Source organism: Lontra canadensis, unplaced genomic scaffold (genome assembly GCF_010015895.1).
Source record: "Lontra canadensis isolate GAN:19392208 unplaced genomic scaffold, GSC_riverotter_1.0 scaffold55, whole genome shotgun sequence".
NCBI classification, from domain to species: Eukaryota; Metazoa; Chordata; class Mammalia; order Carnivora; family Mustelidae; genus Lontra; species Lontra canadensis.
The window spans coordinates 9199494-9218230 of NW_022631049.1; the positions used below are offsets into that span (position 1 = coordinate 9199494).

The window sequence follows — 18737 nt, forward strand, 5'->3', positions numbered from 1 at the left end:
AGCATTATTTGCAATAGCCAAGATATGGAAGCAACTTAAATGTCCATCGATAGACAAATGAAGATGTGGAATATATGTACAGTGGTTTATTACACAGTCATAAGAAAGGAGATTGTGCTATTTGAGAAAACATGGATGGACCTAGAAGGTATTGTTCTAAATGAAATAACTCAGACTGAGAAAGACAAATACCATATGATTCCACTTATAAGTGGAATCTAAAAAATAAAACAAAAAGCAGAATCAAATCAGTCAGAGATAGACAACCTTTGATTTCATTCATACGTGGAAATTAAGAATCAAAACAGATAAACATAGGGGAAGGGAAGAAAAAATAAAATAAGATGAAAACAGAGAGGGAGACAAACCATAAGAAACTCTTAACTATAGGAAACAAACTGAGGGTTGCTGGAGGGGAGGTGGGTAGGGGCTTGGGGAAACTGGGTGATGGGTGTTAAGGAAGGCACTTGATGTAATGAGCACCGGGTGTTATATAAGACTGATGAATCACTGACCTCTACTTCTGAAACTAAAATATAGTATAAGTTAACTAAATTAAATTTTTTAAAAAACAAGTAAACACAGAAGACCAGAAATTTACCAGATTTTGTAGTGAGATTACAGAGAATATAAAGCTTATAAAGCCTTTTGCTGTATTTTCTGTATTTTTAAAATTTAAAATAATAAATAAAATATAAATTATTAATCTTCAGTTACATCTATAGCAAGGATAGTGGAAGCCTCTATCCTATAGAAAAATGTTTATTTTTGCTTTGAATGCTCAATAAATACAAGTTTTCTTTGTTAAAAACAAAAAACCCAATAAACCAAAAAACAGAATCAGACCAATAAACTGGTAGTTGCCAAAGGAGAGATAGATGGGGTTTGGACAAAATGGGTGAAGAAGAGGGATGCCTGGGTGGCTCAGTTGGTTAAGCGGCTGCCTTCAGCTCAGATCATGATCCCAGAGTCCTGGGATCGAGTCCCACATCGGGCTCCTTGCTCGGCAGGGAGCCTGCTTTGCCCTCTGCCTCTGCCTGCCACTCTGTCTGCCTGTGCTCGCTCTCCCTCTCTCTCTCTAATAAATAAATAAAATCTTAAAAAAAAAAATGGGTGAAGAAGAGAGGGAGATCTTGTCTTCTAGTAGTGGAATGAATAACTTATGGGAATAAAAGGCAGAGCATAAGGAATACGTCAATGGTACTATAAAAGCAATCTAACAGGGCAGATGGCAGCTACCACAGTTGTGGTAAACAAAGCATAATGTATAACCTTGTCAAATCACTAAGTTATACACTGAAACTAATGTAACATTTGTGTCAACTATACTCCCAAAAAAAAGCACATAAAAAATAAAGATTAAAAATCATATATATAGGGATGCCTGGGTGGCTCAGTTGGTTAAGCCTCTGCCTTTGGCTCAGGTCATGATCTCGGGGTCCTGGGATCAAGCCCCACATCGGGCTCTCTGCTCAGTGGGGAGCCTGCTTCCCTCTCTTTCTGCCTGCCTCTTCTGCCTACTTGTGATCTCTCTCTCTCTGTCCAATAAAGAAATAAAATCTTTAAAAAAAAAAAAAGAGAGAGAAAAAGAAAAGTGTAGGAGGTAATTTTTTAGATAGCATGGTCAGGGTAGACCTCTCTGAGGAGTGAACATCTAAGAGCAGCAATCCAAAGAGCTGAGAGAGTAAGCCATGCAGACGTCTGAGGGAAAAGCTCTCTGGGAAGAGAAAATGACAGGCACCAAGGCCCAAGAATAAGCGTGTTTCCACAGTTTCTTAGTCACGTCCATCATTAAAAGGGTTACTTAAAATTGTTTTTGGATTTTTAACTATTTTAAGACCTCAAGTTATTTTTTGCATAGGCTGTCAAAAGCCCAAATATAATAGCAAAGTGCCAATAAACAAGCAGAAACAAGTATCATCCATAAACTTTATACTTACTAACACCAGTAGGATTTCTAGATAAACTGACACCCTACATGATCACCTAACTTTTAAAAATTAAAGGAATGAGAAGCAAGTTGGGGGAAATTGGAAGGGGAGACAAACCATGAGAGACTGTGGACGCTGAGAAACAAACTGAGGGTTTTGGAGGGGAGGGGGGTGGGGTGTTGGGTAAGCCTGGTGGTGGGTATTACAGAGGGTATGTATTGCATTGAGCTCTGGGTGTGGTGCATAAACAATGAATTCTGAAACAATGAAAAGAAATAAAATAAAATACAATGAAAAAAAAAAAAAAAAAGAAAGGAATGGAAAACTAAAGCAATGCCACAGCTCCAATTTCCAGAAAGGATAAGAAACAAAAATGAGTTGGTATCCCCTAGTTATCGCATACTGCTGAAGCTTACTGGCTGCCAGAGTACAAGCTGAGAAATTTCAAAATGTAACCACAGTCAACAGACTCCCTATTTAATTAAGAGTTACATTTAAATATTACTAGAGAGGAGTGCCTGGATGGCTCAGTCGGTTAAGTGTCCAACCCTGATTCAGCTCAGATCATGATCTCCGGACATGGGATCAAGTCCTGCAGGGGGTTTCACGCTCAGTGGGTAATCTGCTTGAGGATTCTCTATCTCTCTCTCCCTCTCCCTCTGCCCCTCCCCTCACTCATGCATGCACATGCACTTGTGCTCTATCTAGAATAAATAAATCTTTAATAAATAAATATACTAGACTAGTGAAATAGTAGATATGAGTCAAAACATACAGTAAAATGAAGTTATTTTTAGTGGTGTACAAAAGTACCAAAAATTTTTTTTCACCATTACTGGATAAATCCTTTTATGATCACTTATAGCATATGACTGATCTTCGTTCTTTCATAAAGAACATGACAGAGCAATATCCCAGGGAAATGTCCACTTCCCCTGGATTATAATTTAAATTATTCAAGATACTACCTCATAAATGCAAACTTTATCATGCTTTATATGAAGATACCACCTAATCCTATCTTATCCCACTTATTCCTATCTTGTGCCTTGAATTGGTCTATATTTTTTCCCTACTTATTCCCACTTTATGCCTTGAAATAGTCTATTTCCTCCTACTCTTAGAAGAATTGTTTTCCATGCCTAAGCATTATATAATTTGAACTGTATAAGTCATAAAAAAGAAAAGGAAAAAGTTAAACATTATATATTAAACTGACAGCATAAAAAATAAGCTCTACCACAGGAAAATGAGGTTCCTTACCTTTAACTCGTTCTATTACTTTCGGTCTCTGTGGTTTGGATTTAGGAGATGGAGAATTAAATCGGAGATATGGTCCTTTTTTAAGAGTGCTGCGATGGCCCTGATAAATTGGTTTTCCATAAATTTGTAACATATAATCCTCATCTTGTACCACTGTGGTTGCTTTCAAAAATCCCTAAGCACACAAAGTTACTCAACTCACCAAAAAAATAGTCACCAAACAGATCCTAATTTTCTAAAGCTTTCTTATGCCAGCTTAAGTAAGATAATAAGAATTATCAGGTCAGGAAAGTCCTCTATTTTAAATGGCTCTTAAATTCTAGATACAATTTTCAAACTATAGTTTTAATGTTTTATGGTTTTCAAAAACATGAAAGGTAAATATAAAAGCCATCCATTCAAAAAACATAAAGGTTCTTATACTACTAAGCATATTTTTAGCCCCACAAAGTAAAGTTTAAACACATTTTATATAATTATACTCAATCACAATAATATAACATAAATCAAGTCTTTAAATGATTTTTTATATTCTTAATTCCACCTTCAATCTTTTGGCATTTATTGAGGATCTACTAAGTGCTCAGTACTAAATTAGATGCTTTCTTGATGTGTCCAACAATCCATGTTTGGTATTAAGAAAGTTACAGCCTAATGAGAGCAGCCAAAAACATACCCTCCACAGCATCTAGTACCAAATCTCACCATCACTAGGCACTAGATATATTCGCTAAACTGGAAAATAAACAAAAAAAAATGTATATTCACACGTATACATGCAAAGACAAAATACAATTTTGAGTAGCACAAATAAGAGGATCTAATTTTTGGACTAGATGACCTCTAGATATACTTGCTATAACTAAAATATGATGATTCTAAGTATGAGATCTCAGAAGGAAGAAATTATATATTTTGTGTACTGCTTTCCACATTATGAATTCCCAAAACCCTCAATATCAATAGTTTAAAGATAGTTTATTTTTATATAGTCCTTCATATTTTTAAAACATTCTCATATTCAGTTCATTATTTATAGCTTAAAGGAAATGAAATAATTAATTATAATGCAACCTTCACATCACAAAACCAGAGTAGGAGCTTACTTCTTTTCTCTCTTTCTGTAGGATTGAAGCAGGCATGTTCTTCATGAATGGATTTCTAAAATGCTCCTCTTTTTGCTTTTGAGAATGTTTTCTATGAAGTACAGAATTGTTTACTGTTTTGTCTTGCATGTTAATTTTAATATCTTTACTCATATTCTGAGCTTTCTTGGTCCTTTGAGTCTTCTGATCAAATCTCTTTTGTTCATAATCTTTTCTTGCCAGTTCATCCTTAACAAAAGCAAAATTTAAATTACTTAAAACATATCCAAGTAGTGCTTTCACAGCTAAAGTATCAGAATTTATTTTCCGCTATTATAGAAATATACTTTGGCAGTTTCAAATACTTTGTAAATAAATTACATTGGCTTACATATGAATAAAAACTCTCTAGAAGAATAAAGAAAAACTAAAAAGATCAGTGCCTTATGGAGCAGGGGGAATGAGAAATAGTATTTGAGGTACAAAAGTAGGAGGGCAAGTTTTAATTATAAACCTTATGGTTTTTGATGTTCGAACCATAGTACTGGAGTAAATGTTGAAAAAGTTAAATTAAAAAAAATTTCAAAAAGTAAACAACTTTGTAATAAAACTCTGTAATAAATATTTATAAATTAAAATAGCTCGAAGAGTTAAGCAAACATACTTTGTAATGAATTCACAGTAACGGAGTGACATATATTGCCAATTGTCTGCAAAGCCAAAACCAACCTCCAAATCTTCTATTTAATTTTTTTTTTTGGTGCATCACATAATATTTCTTCATAACATTAGAGATATAGATTCTTAAACAATGAAGTTTAAAAATACATTTTGGCATTTATTGCTGTGGCAACTGAACCAACACATTGTCTTGCTATGATTATGAGGAAGCATATACACACATCTTACAGCCAGAAAAAACCACTTTGCACCTAAAGATGAAAATAACAGGGTTGCTTTGTCTAGCTCTGTTCCCTCAAATGTATATACATTTTAAGAATTTCTTTTAAACTACTGACCCTCTAATTAAAACTCTCCTAGATTTTTGCAATGCTAATCTCTGAAGATCCACCCTGAGCTTTGGGGTGTGATAAAGTGGTACCTGTTTCATCTGGAACTGACTTGTGTAAACTTAGTAACCTTAGAAATCATGTGGGGTATTTTCCTTTACATAATGTTGTTGTTTTCACTTTGGCAAGCCAGTGCTTCTAAATCTGCAGTCTTGAAATGTTTTTTAAATACACTTTTTTCTTCTTCAAATACTTTTGCTAAATTTTCTTTCAAATTACTCATATTTTAGTTATTGTCCAACAATTTGCCATATAAGAGCCCTAATTTATGAGAAGTACTTGTTAAGTAAAATGAAACTCATTACTAAAAGTAAAAGTACTAAGTAAAGAGTGAAGAATGAAATGAAAAATTATAAGTAGACTTATACATAAGGAATGTTTTGAGAGTAAGTATGATACTTAGAAATTATCTCTTGAGAATTCTCTTAATTCTGTTTTTTCCAATACCTACCTGAATTTCTGCAGAAATAGTTTTAATCCACTCATCCACTGTCTTTCTGATCCGAATCTTCTCTGACATCTCTCTACAAAAGGAAAAAAAAGAATTGTCTTAAATTAGCATTTAATGTTCTGAGAATAGGACCTAGATCAAGACTCTCATCTAGTTTTAAATCTACTATGTAGCCCAATAGCCTTCATCTGAAAAGGAAAAACCAACGTCAATAGTTTTCATCAAATGTTTGAACAGATCCCAGAAGATATATATCATAGAGAGAAAAAAAGATTTAAAGGAAAATTTTACCTCTGTAAAAAGTAACAGCCACATGTATATAATATCTAATTATAGTGAATCCACATTGTCAAAGGAAATAAAGAACCTTTTCAAAACACCAAAACACATTAAGCAAAATGAAGCACATAGAAAAACAATTATGAAAGCCTATGCAGGGGCACCTGGGTGGCTCAGTCATTAAGCGTCTGCCTTCAGTTTAGGTTACGATCCCAGAGTCCTGGGATAAGCCCTACATTGGGCTTCCTGCTCAGTAGACAGCCTGCTTCTCTTTCTCCCACTCCCCCTGCTTGTGTTCCCTCTCTCACTGTCAAATAAATATATAAAATCTTAAAAAAAAAAAAAAAAAAAGAAGAAAAAAAGAAAGAAACCCAGCCAGCCAGCCAGCCTATGGGGCTGGCAGTTTCATAAATAACCTTGGGATGCCAACATCCTATCTTACCTGTTAGTAGACAGAGCATTGATAAACGAATACATGGCAGCTCCATCTTTGGCACGAATAATAGCTTCCAGGTTTTCTTCAAGGACTTTTTTATTGTTTTGTACTCCCCTCAAAATCTTCTCAGCATCTTTCAAGATAGATCTTTTATTGGTTGTTTGAAGCTGAATGGAATTCTGTGGAAGATCAGCAAGCCTTGACATAATCAGAGATTCTTTTGGCTTAAAAGAAAAAAAAAGCAAAAATGTTACCATATGAAGTTCATATTCTTATTTTAATGCAAATGAGAACTATTACTATAGTTGGGGCCAGGTACTATACCAAAATATTCCAAGGACTCAATTTGTCAAATTAAAGAGTTATAAAAGAGAGCTTGCCTGATGGTAACTACACTTATTATGGTTAGCATTTCATAATGTATGTTTGTCAAATCTCTATGTTGTACTCCTGAAACTAACATTGCATGTCAACTATATTTCAATTAGAAATAAAAAATTAAAAAACAAAGTTGGCAATTAAGGTTTCTTTCCATTTAGAAGTACTAATGTGAACTTTACATGAAATAGGGCTGGAAGTCCACGGAAGTGCTGGGCAGTCCAGTGGCCAACCAAAGTTATTATCTGGGAAAGAAAGCTAAAACAATATAAGAGCAAGCTGGCTCAGGTAGGCGTGGCAGACACTTTGGACTGGATAATCGGGGTCATTCACAGGTCTCTCTCCCCTTTTTCTCCTCTCTAATAGAAGCTGGAAATCTAGCAGTGGCCAAGGAGCCATGAATAGAGACCACTTAGTGAGGTCTTCTGGAAAAGTTTTGTAAAAGAGAACAGACTGGGTTAACATGTCTTTTTCAGTACTTTCTCTTCATCTTTCTGCTTGCTTTCTGTCGGGCTAACTGTTATATTTCTTCATAATTTTTACCTTTACTAATCATCATCAATTTTAATATCCTGTTTCCACTTTACCTGGAGTATACCATTTGTTTCTTTCCTTTTTTGGCCAGGATCATGAGAAAAATCATCAGACCTCTGTACAGTCAATTTAGCTGCTCTTAGTTCTTCAGAGTAAGGAAATCTTGGAGAGGATAAAGTGTCAATGCTATGAAAGATTTAAAAACAAAGTTTCCTAAATTATCATAAGTTCAGTAAACATTTGAATACATAAATCTGAGATAACTTCTTAGTTACATATTACTAAAAGGTGTATTATTAAACTGTATAATGAAATAAATCAGTTAAGTGATTAAACATATCAAACACAGAAAAACACAAGATACAAAATTACTCTGACCAGACTGGGTTAGGCATAGTAGGAAAAGAGCAGAAAAAGGTTTTGCTTTGAAGAAAAGAATGTCCAGAAGCTCTTCTAGAAGGGTAGAGTGGGTGTCTGGGTGGTTCAGTGGGTTAAAGCCTCTATCTTTGGCTCAGGTGGTGATTCTAGGGTCCTGGGATCGAGCCCCATATTGGACTCTCTGCTCAGCAGGAAGCCTGCTTCCCCCACTCTCTCTCTGCCTGCCTCCCTGCCTACTTGTCATCTCTGTCTGTCAAATAAATAAAATAAAATCTTTTAAAAAAAAAAAAAGAAGGATGGAGTAAGATCTCTAAAAATCTACTCCTCCTTAAGAGCAAAGAGAACACTAGCAAAAATGGTCAAAATCAGCTTTTTCAGAACTCCGGAAATGAAAGGACAACAACTAAAGGAATATTTAATCAAGAAAATGACCGACTTTCAGAGTGCCTGGGTGGCTCAGTCGGGTACGCATCTGCCTTCGGCTGGGATCACGATCCCAGGCTTGTGGGATCTAGTCCCACATTGGGCTCCCTGTTCAGTGGGGAGCCTGCTTCTCCCTCTCCCCCTGCCCCTCCTCCTGCTCATTCTCTCTCTCTCTCTCAAATAAATAAAATTTAGAAAAGAAAAGAGAAAAAAGAAAATGACTAACTTTCAGTAAGAACAGCAAGCTTTATGGCATTTTTAATTTGTCTCACTCCAAGAACCCTTTCCCCAACTCTCCGGCAGCTTTGAAAATTAACAGCTTCACAGCCCTTATAGCAATGAAAACCAACAGCCTAACAACAACTCAAAAGAGCAGAACAGGTTTGGAGCTCCTTAGAAAGTCCCACTCACAGGGTTTCTCTTTATTTGATCTGACTCAGAGCTGCCTCAGTGAGAAACCCGAACCGCAGGTCAAGTTTTGAAAACAGCAGCAAGTGTTTAACATCTCAGCTGCCTGAGGTGGCTATAGCAGTTGAGGCAACAAGAGGGATGCCAATAAACTAAAACTCAGGGGAATGAGATGTCCACAGCGGAGTTTGAAGGGCCCTAACATGCTACCGGGGATCTAGAATGCCATATGCATGTACAGGGCTCTGTGAATGTCCAAGTAAGATCTGAGAAAAGCCTAATCTCTCACATCTGGCTGACAACGAGGCTTTGTGCAAGTTGGAAGTTAAGGTTAAGACAGACTTATAGAGTGCCAGAACACTGAAGGTATGCTCCGACACCATACACATACACATGCATATGTGCACACACACACACACACACACACACACAAACACACACACACACACACAGAGCCCCTTGACACTCAGAGAGAGACTTACAGGTTCAAGATAGTTAAGAAGTCTCTTTCTCATTAGCAGACTTAACTCACCAAATAGAGACCTACCACACATGACAAAGAACACACACTTTACAGAACTCACCCAGGAAAGTCACTAAACAAACAGCAACAACACACCCTAGTGGATGGAAGAATCTGATTTTCAGAGTTGCCACACTATATTATTTGAAATAGTCCAATTTTCAACAATAAGTTATGAGACACACAAAGAAACAAGAAAGTATAGCTAGGGGCGCCTGGGTGACTCAGCGGGTTAAAGCCTCTGCCTTTGGCTCAGGTCATGATCCTGGGGTTCTGTGATCGAGCCCTGCATCGGGCTCTCTGCTCAGCGGGGAGTCTGCTTCCTCCACTCTCTCTGCCTGCCTCTCTGCCTACTTGTGACCTCTGTCTGTCAAATAAATAAATAAAATCTAAAAAAAAAAAAAAGAAAGAAAGAAAGTATAGCTAAACAGGAAAAAGCATAGTCGATACACACTGCACTAGAGGAATTCCAAATATTGGATTTATTAGGCAAGAACTATAAATTAGCTATTATTAAAGGAAACTATGTTCAAAGAATTAAAAGAAAATATAAGAATGAGGTCTCACCAAGTAAAGAATATCAATAAAGAGACAGAAACTATTTAAAACAAAGAACATATAAACAGGATTTCTGGAGTTGAAAAATATAACTGAAATATAAACTTCAGTAGAGGGCCTAAGCAGCATATTTGAGTTGGCAGAAAAAAGAATTCAACAGCTTAAAGATAAGTTATTGAGATTATCCCCTCTGAGAAACAGAGAAAAAAAAAGAATGAAGAAAATTTAAGAGGGGTGCCTGTGTGGCTCAGTTGGTTAAGTATCTGCCTTTGGCTCAGGTCATGATCTCAGGGTCCTGGGATCAAGCCCCACATCAGGCTCCCTGCTCAGTGGGAATATGCTTCTCCCTCTTCTTCTGCCCCCTTTCCTGCTGTACACACACTCTCTCTCAAATTAATAAATAAAATCTAAAAAAAAAAAAAAAATTTAAGAGCCTCACAGATCTGTGAGATACCATTAAGAATAGTAATAAACAACATAGTCCTAGAAGAAGAGAACTGTGTACTGTTTAACTATATAAAGAAACAGTGGCCCAAAAAGCTCAGAAAACAACTCAGAAAGTATAGTATAAGAAACAAGAAGATTAATGTCTACTTAATATAAAAGAAGACAACATGGAGAAACAGTGGAATAAAAAAATATATAAGACAATAGAAAACACATAGCAACAAGACAGACATAACTCTTTTATTAGTAATTACATTAAAAGCAAATGGCCTAAGACTGTATTCTTCACATAAAACCACTAAAACTGTGGCTTACTTTTAATTTTTATTACCACAATTTATATGACATTCAAGATAAATAAAAATTTATAGATTAAATAAATAAATAATATAATATATAATAAATATAAATAATAAATAAATATAAATAATAATTAAAATAAATATAAATATTTATTCATAAATAAAATTTATTTTATTTATTATATATTGCATAATATATAATAATAAATAAATAACAATGAATAAATATAAATAATAAATATAAAAATTTATGAATAAAATGATTTTATTTATAAATATTTATATTTACTTATTATATTATTGATATTTATTAATATTTATAAATAGAATATTTATTTATAAGATAAATAAATAAAATTTATTTTATGTATCTAGGTCATGACCTAGATGTACTTGATTTCTTAAAAACTATGAATGCAAAATTTCAGGCATACACAAAAATAGCAAGAACAGTGCAATGACTTCCATACACGCTTCTTTATATTAATCAGTAACTCGTGGCTATCCTCATTTCATCCATGTTCTCAACCCACTTTCCCCTATCCTGCATTGGATTATTTTTGAAGCAAATCTCAAATATCATTTCATCAGAAATAAATAATCTGGGGGCACCTGGGTGGCTCAATCAGTTAAGCATCCAACTCTTAATTTTGGATCAGGTCAGGATCTCAGGATCATGAGATGAAGCCCCTCTGGGGGACCCATGCTGGGGGTGGAGCCTGATTAAAATTCTCTCTCTCCTTCTGCCCATCCCCTTCCCCCACCTCATGCTCACCTTCTCTCTCTCAAAAAATAAGTAGAAATAGAAATAAATAACTGCACTCATTAGAATTAATCTGCATCTTGAGAAATTAAGATAAATTCAGTTTATAACTATAGTAAAGGGGTAGATATATTAACAGCAGAAAATAGTAAATCTAGGATAACTTTTTTTTTAAGATTTTATTTATTTACTTATTTATTTATTTATTTCAGAGAGAGCGCAAGTGAGAGAAAGAAAGAGAGAGAGCACATGAGTGGTGGTGAGGGGCAGAGGGAGAGAGAGGAGTGGACTCCCTCTGAGCAGGGAGCTGGATGCTTGATTCCAGGACTCTGAGATCATGACATGAGCTGAAGACGCTTAACCAACTAAGCTACCTAGGTGCCCTCCAAGATAACTTTTTAAAAGCAATGCTATACATTTATCAAAATTCCTAAAGAAATTTTCAAAACATAAACAAAGTTCTTTAAAAAAAAAAAAAAAAAAGATTTATCTGAGAGACGAGACAGACAGCAAAAGAGAGCACGAGTGGGTGGAGGGGTGGGTTGTGGGAGAAAAAGGTAAGGTAGCTGGACACAGCTCCATCCCAGGACCCTGGGATCAAAGGCAGACACTTAACTAACTGAGCCACTACACAAAGCTCTTTTCAATATAGCTTTTATTCCAATGTCTTGTTTCTTTACCTGTCACTCTTCTCAACATTCCATCCTATTTTTGACCCAGTTAGTAAGGTTTTATCTGAAGATTCACTTTTTCTTGTTGAAGAATCATGGTTATTCAAAATCTGTTCCAATAGTCTTACATTTCCTATAATAAAATAAATACAGTATCATTTTTCAAGTACTAAGTCATTTCCTTTTTATACAATAGCTCACATATATTTGTACTCTATTAGCTTCTTTGGATGATTATCTATCTACTCAATTCACTTTAAAATGTCAATTTTAAATACACTCACCCAATAAAACTAAATATTTATAACTCATGTAAACTACATTAGTAAAATTTTAGGACTGAATTTATTTCCATCACATAAAAAAGGAATTTGATGAGCCACGACATCATCAAAAAACCCAGTAAACTGCATAGTTTTTATCAATCGTTAAAGGGAGATTTGACTGTTTCTTTATAGCAACTGTTAGTTAAATCTTCCCTTTAACCTCATCTTTAATAAAGTTACATAATAACTTTTATCTCTAGGTGAGGTTGGTTTATTAAAGATTTTAGTATCCTTAAAACTCTTTAAATGCATCCAAGACAAGACTCAAATTCATTTAAGTGATTCTAAGAATAAAAGCTTATATTTAACACTTTAACTTCTTTTATTAGAAGGGCTTTAAGGATCTTTAACAAATTATTTCTTCAGGTCACTTATAAAAGTTTTTGTTTCCTATTAAATAGTTAATACTGTAACACTTTTTCCAACTGAACACAGTAACAAATGTTAAATTTCTCTGAGTTCCACTACTGAAATTCACACCTAAAAACAAAATAAGGAAACATGCCCACAAAATGATCAGCTTTTACCCTATGACCCTGCAATTGCACTACTGGGTATTTACCCCAAAGATACATTTACCCCAATGTTCATAGCAGCAATGGCTACAGTCGCCAAACTGTGGAAAGAACCAAGATGCCCTTCAGCAGACGAATGGATAAAGAAGATATGGTCCATATATACAATGAGTATTATGCCTCCATCAGAAAGAAAGAATACCCAACTTTTTTATCAACATGGACGGGACTGGAAGAGATTATGCTGAGTGAAATAAGTAAAGCAGAGAGAGTCAATTACCATACGGTTTCACTACTTGTGGAGCATAAGGAATAACATGGAAGACATTGGGAGATGGAGAGGAGAAGTGAGTTGGGGGAAATCAGAGGGGGAGATGAAGCATGAGAGACTGTGTAATCTGAGAAACAAACTGAGGGGTTTGGAGGGGATGGGGGGTGGGAGGTTGGGTATTAAGCCTGGCGGTGGGTATTAAGGAGGGCGTGTATTACGCAGAGCACTGCGTGTGGTGCATAAACGATGAAAAAAAATAAAATTTAATTTAATTTTAAAAAGTTAATTCACTATAAAAAATGATCAACTTTACCTTTAGCAAAGCATTATTTTTTTATTAATAACAAAACCTCTTCATTATATGTTTAAGTAATAATCTATAGAAAATAATCAGAATTGTAACTGTATACCTCTACCTCCTGCAAAGAATGTAAAGAAGCTTGATGTGCCTAGTAAATATCATTTAAAGAAAAATACTAAAGAAAGAGATTTAGTTACTACTAGGCACATAAGAAAATAATAAATCAGGAGCATGGAAATCTGTTCCTAATTTGACGTAGGTCTAATAAAAGTAGTAGATGCTAGTTATGATTGCTTTATTACCTCTATGACCTGACATCTCCATATTTTCTTTCTCTTCTTTAGGATTTTCCCTCTTTGATATTTTATCATCCTTTGAAACAGGTATAGGAGCAAACCTGCGAGGTGCTGGTGTCTCCAAAGGAGATTTCTGTTTATCAAAACCCATATCTTCAACCTCTCTAAAAGGTGCTTCAATAGAAAATAAAGAAAATAAATTCAACTTGTTTTTTTAAAAAACATTAATATATAGAATATTACTCTTCCCCATTTTTTAAAAATAAAACTAAAATTATGTAGGATATACAAATTAACAAGTACATAGAAATAGCTCTCAACCAGAATTCAAAATATAACCCATAAAAATTTTACACTTACAGCTAATAAATAAGAAAAAAATCAATATGACAATATTCTGTGCTATTTAAGCTATGGTGAAAATGGCATAGCCAGACACTACTCATGGCAATGAAAACTAATAAAACCATCTGGCACTAAGTATAGGAAGTCTTAAAATGTTTATATATTTTGACCTAGTAATCTTACTCTTGGGAATTTATCCTAAGAAAATAACCTAGAAGAAAGAAAACATTAAATACATGATTATTTATGGGGCGCCTGGGTGGCTCAGTGGGTTAAAGCCTTTGCCTTCGGCTCAGGTCATGATCCAGGGTCCTGGGATCGAGGCCTGCATCGGGCTCTCTGCTCGGCAGGGAGCCTGCTTCCATCTCTCTCTCTCTCTCTGCCTGCCTCTCTGCCTACTTGTGATCTCTGCCTGTCAAATAAACAAATAAAATCTTTAAATAAATAAATAAATACATGATGATTTTATCATGGTATGTTTATAAGGAAAAAAAAACCTAAAATCTGCCTAAATGCCCAAGAACAGGATAAATGCCCAACAAGTAAATTGTGACTATTCTTTTATCATTAAAAATTAATATTATGGGGGCATCTGGATGGCTTAATTGGTTAAGCGGCTGCCTTTGGCTCAGGTCATGATCCCAGGTCCTGGGATCAAGCCCCACATTTGCTCAGCAGAGTGTCTGCTTCTCCCTCCGCCTCTCCCCCCTGTCTCTTGTGCTTTCTCACTCACTCTCTCTCTCTCAAATAAACTCTCTTAAACCTACATTGGTGGGAAAGCAAGCTGATGCAGCCACTCTGGAAAACAATATGGAGTTTCCTCAAAAAGTTGAAAATAGAGCTACCCTACAACCCAGAAATCTCACTACCAGGTATTTACCCTAAAGACACAAATGTAGTGATCCGAAGGGGCACGTGCACCCAAATGTTTATAGCAGCAATGTCCACAATAGCCAAACTACGGAAAGAACCTAGATGTCCATCAACAGATGAATGGATAAAGAAGATGTGGTGTATATATACAATGGAATACTATGCAGCCATCAAAAGAAACAAAATCTTGCCATTTGGAATGACTTGGATGGAACCAGAGGGTATTGCTGAGAGAAATAGGTCAATGAGAGAAAGACAATTATCATATGATCTCCCTGATATGAGGAATTTGAGAGCCAGGGCGGGACATTGTGGGGGCTAAGGAGGGAAAAAATGAAACAAGATGGGATGAGGAGGGAGAAAAACCATAAGAGACTTTTAATCTCACAAAACAAACGGGTTGCTGGAGGGTTGTGGGGAGGGATAGGGTGGCTGGGTTACCCACATTGGGGAAGGTATGTGCTATGGTGAGTGCTGTGAAATGTGTAAGCCTGATGATTCACAGACCTGTACCCCTGTGGCAAATAATGCATTTTATGTTAATAAAAGCAAATTTTAAAAAACTAATATTATGAAGATAATTACATAAAACATGGGAAATACTTCTGATATGCTAATAAAAAAGCAGTACAAAATCATATTTATGCTAAATTGCAGTACATAAAAATAATGTATGCCCAAGAAAAAAATACTGAAAAATAAAAAGTTTAACTTGTTGAAGTTTAAATTTACTCATTTTTTCCCTTATATTTCTTTTACTGTCGCTAAGACATACAAAGAAAGCAAATCAGTACACAACCAATAATACATACACTTTTTCCCTTAAAATTCAAGTCTAAAAAAACAAAATTTTGAGCAATTAAGTCTTCAGAACTGAGTATGAAGTTAAGTGTCCATGTCTATGGCTGGAGCATACTGAACCCCGAGTTGTGGCTGTAGCTCTGACCAACCCACTCTCAAGTCCAGTGACCTGGAGCAGGCAAGTCACAACCTCCCATCTTCTTTGCTTTCAACTTAAAAATTGACTCATGCCACTTTCACAGCAGTTTTGTAAGGACCACTCCTTTGTGGAAAAACATAAAGCAACTTACAAGTATAAAGAATCTTCAATATGTCTATAAAACAACAATGGTCTAACAAATCAAATGTTGGGGATATTGTACTACATGGATCTGGATATCATTAAAGGGATAGTCCTTGATCTTCAATCAATTCATTCAATAATTTAGAAACACATTTGTTCATTTGGTTTTTGTTGCCTTTTTTTGGTTTTGGGGTTTTTTTTTACTTTTTGTTTTCTAAGTAGGTGCCACACGCAGCATGGACCCCAGTGTGGGGCTTGAACTCACAATGCTGAGATCAAGACCTGAGCTAAGATCAAGAGTCAGACGCTCAACTGCCTGAGTCACCAGGGACCCCATTTATTCATTTATTTTAAATTCCAGAGGTTTAAAACAAATACACTATGCACTTCCTTTGTCACTATAAACAAAGATTTTTAAGATTCTATTAAAATAGGCAAACTTATATTACTAACTAAAAATAATGTGAAATAGTTTATTACTGTACTCAGGTCATTTTTCTCCTCACAGAATCAAGAAAAATGGAAAATACACAGTTTGTCAGAGAATTGGAAAACTGATTACAAACATTGATATAAGATGAGTAAAATTTTTCTAAACTTATAAGTGCTTCTGACAATTGTGAAGGTTATTTATTAAAATAATTAAGTAGGAAATGATCCCTAACTAGACAGAACGAATTTTGAAATGACCTAAAAATTACCTAACCTAAAAGAAAACTAATTTTATAAAACAAAGACTTAGTCTTCTACTGCCTATTAAACAAGTTTTGGGCTGACATATTATAAGGAACATTCGTAGGTAACATTTTTCATTCACAGAGAACTAGACATGTTTACCTTGTTTGGAAGCAAATGTGTTCTGTGAAGATAGATCACTGCCACCATGATTAGAAAAGTCTGGTTTTCCAGAATCCTTTTCCATTGCTCTAGAAGGGGGCATAGCAACAGGCTGAAAACTACTAGTCTTGAGCGCAGCACTAATGAAATGAGTCTGGAAGACATACAATTATTTTATTAATTTCAAATACTATTTGAAAGAGTTAGATGACAAACTACACTGAAATTTATTAGAGGACTTAAAAACAATATGTTAGATTTAATAAACGATAAGAATACATACATTACATGTAACTATCCACTGTAGCAGTGATGTCACTGGGTTAAGCCTGGCTCTGTAATGTGACCTTGATCATTTGAGTTAGCTATTCTAAACCTCAGTTTCTTCCTTTCTACTTCAGAGATGGCTTGGGGACCAGTGAGGCATGCTAGGAAATGACCAAAAGGAAGGGGCTCTAGTCCTAGACATCTACTTCAACCAAAGAATTTCAAACCAAAATTTCTCTCTTTTATATCCTGGATGATTTCGTTTGAAGGGTTAAAATCCTTGCTAAGAAGTACTCAAATTTGTAGTATTAATAATATATATGCATTTAAGTACAAATGAGAGCTAAAATGACAATTTCCAGCACTATTTATTAAAATATCTGGAAATTATATGTATCTAATAAAACTGATTTCTAAAGAGTCTTATGAGGTAAAGGAAAATCTAAAAATATTTACAGTTTTACAGAAGTCTTAAAAATATATATATAGAAAAAAAAAATATGTAGAGATCTGGGGTGCCTGGGTGCCTCAGTGGGTTAAAGCCTCTGCCTTCGGCTCAGGTCCTGATCCCAGGGTCCTGGGATCGAGCCCCGCATCAGGCTCTCTGCTCAGCAGAGAGAAGGGAGACTGCTTCCCTTCTTCTCTCTCTGCCTGCTCTCTGCCTAACTTGTGATCTCTGTCAAATAAATAAATAAATAAATCTTAAAAAAAAATGTGTAGAGAACTCTCTACATAAAACAAATGGAACAGACTCAACAAATTTCATTTCATTAAGCATTTATTGAACTACTAATATACCTAATATGTCACTAAAGCTTCAATTTTCCCTGTAATTATAAGCTTTATAAATAAGATGTCTGCATTAGGAAAGATCCCAATCTTCCAAACTAAGAAAGTCAATGAATTAAAAAAAAAAAATCAATGAATGGACTTATTAAAAAATGGATAAATAGCAGGCAGGCATATAGTACAAGTAGGACCCTCTCTTCAAATCAATGTACTTTTCAAATATGTCATCTTTTACCTGAAGAAAAAAAATAAAATGTTTTATAGGTAAAGAAATCAAGGCTCAGAAAAGGGCATTTATTTGTAGGCTGGGGACCAGCACTCTGCCAGACCCACTCCTAGCTTCTCACCATATTGCACACTCAATTTCAGTTGTACATGGAGTACTTACTAAAACCTTACTTTGTATGGCCATAATTATTCCAATAAAAATACTATCTTCAAACACATGGAAAGCTCAAGCCAAGCTCTAATAAGAAGTTTGTGGGGTTTTTTTAAAGATTTTATTTATTCATTTGACAGAGATCACAAGTAGGCAGAGAAGCAGGCAGAGAGAGAGGAAGGGAAGCAGGCTCCCTGCTGAGCAGAGAGCCCAATTCGGGGCTTGATCCCAGCACCCTGGGATCATGACCTGAGCTGGGGCTCGATCCCAGCACCCTGGGATCATGACCTGAGCTGAAGGCAGAGGCTTTAACCCACTGAGCTACCCAGGCGCCCCTCTAATAAGAAGTTTTGAGAATTACAGTGTATTAGTGTTTGTTCTGTGATAACATACTGAGCTATGATAAACTTACTTTTGTATATTCTTCTGAACGTTATATTTTAATTTTTTACAGTTTTTAAGTTGCACATTAATTAGGAAAAAATAAAAACCAATGCATTTATAATGCTGGTCACTCACTCAAAAAAAAAAAAAGAAGTATACTGAGTACCTGA

The 18737-nt window shown here is 35.2% G+C and overlaps 1 protein-coding gene across 5 annotated transcripts in view; it reads right to left on the reverse strand.

Moving 5' to 3' along the window:
• KIAA0586 (KIAA0586 ortholog) overlaps window positions 1–18737 on the reverse strand; it is a 121242-nt gene that overhangs the window by 89411 nt on the left and 13094 nt on the right. For all 5 annotated transcript variants that reach the window (XM_032875292.1, XM_032875290.1, XM_032875288.1 and 2 more), the window contains 8 exons: window positions 16749–16902; window positions 13616–13783; window positions 11910–12033; window positions 7481–7613; window positions 6522–6739; window positions 5801–5873; window positions 4301–4528; window positions 3195–3369 (listed from right to left, as the gene is read on the reverse strand). In XM_032875292.1, coding sequence (XP_032731183.1) covers window positions 3195–3369; window positions 4301–4528; window positions 5801–5873; window positions 6522–6739; window positions 7481–7613; window positions 11910–12033; window positions 13616–13783; window positions 16749–16902 — 1273 coding nt within the window. The remainder of the gene's footprint in view (window positions 1–3194; window positions 3370–4300; window positions 4529–5800; window positions 5874–6521; window positions 6740–7480; window positions 7614–11909; window positions 12034–13615; window positions 13784–16748; window positions 16903–18737) is intronic.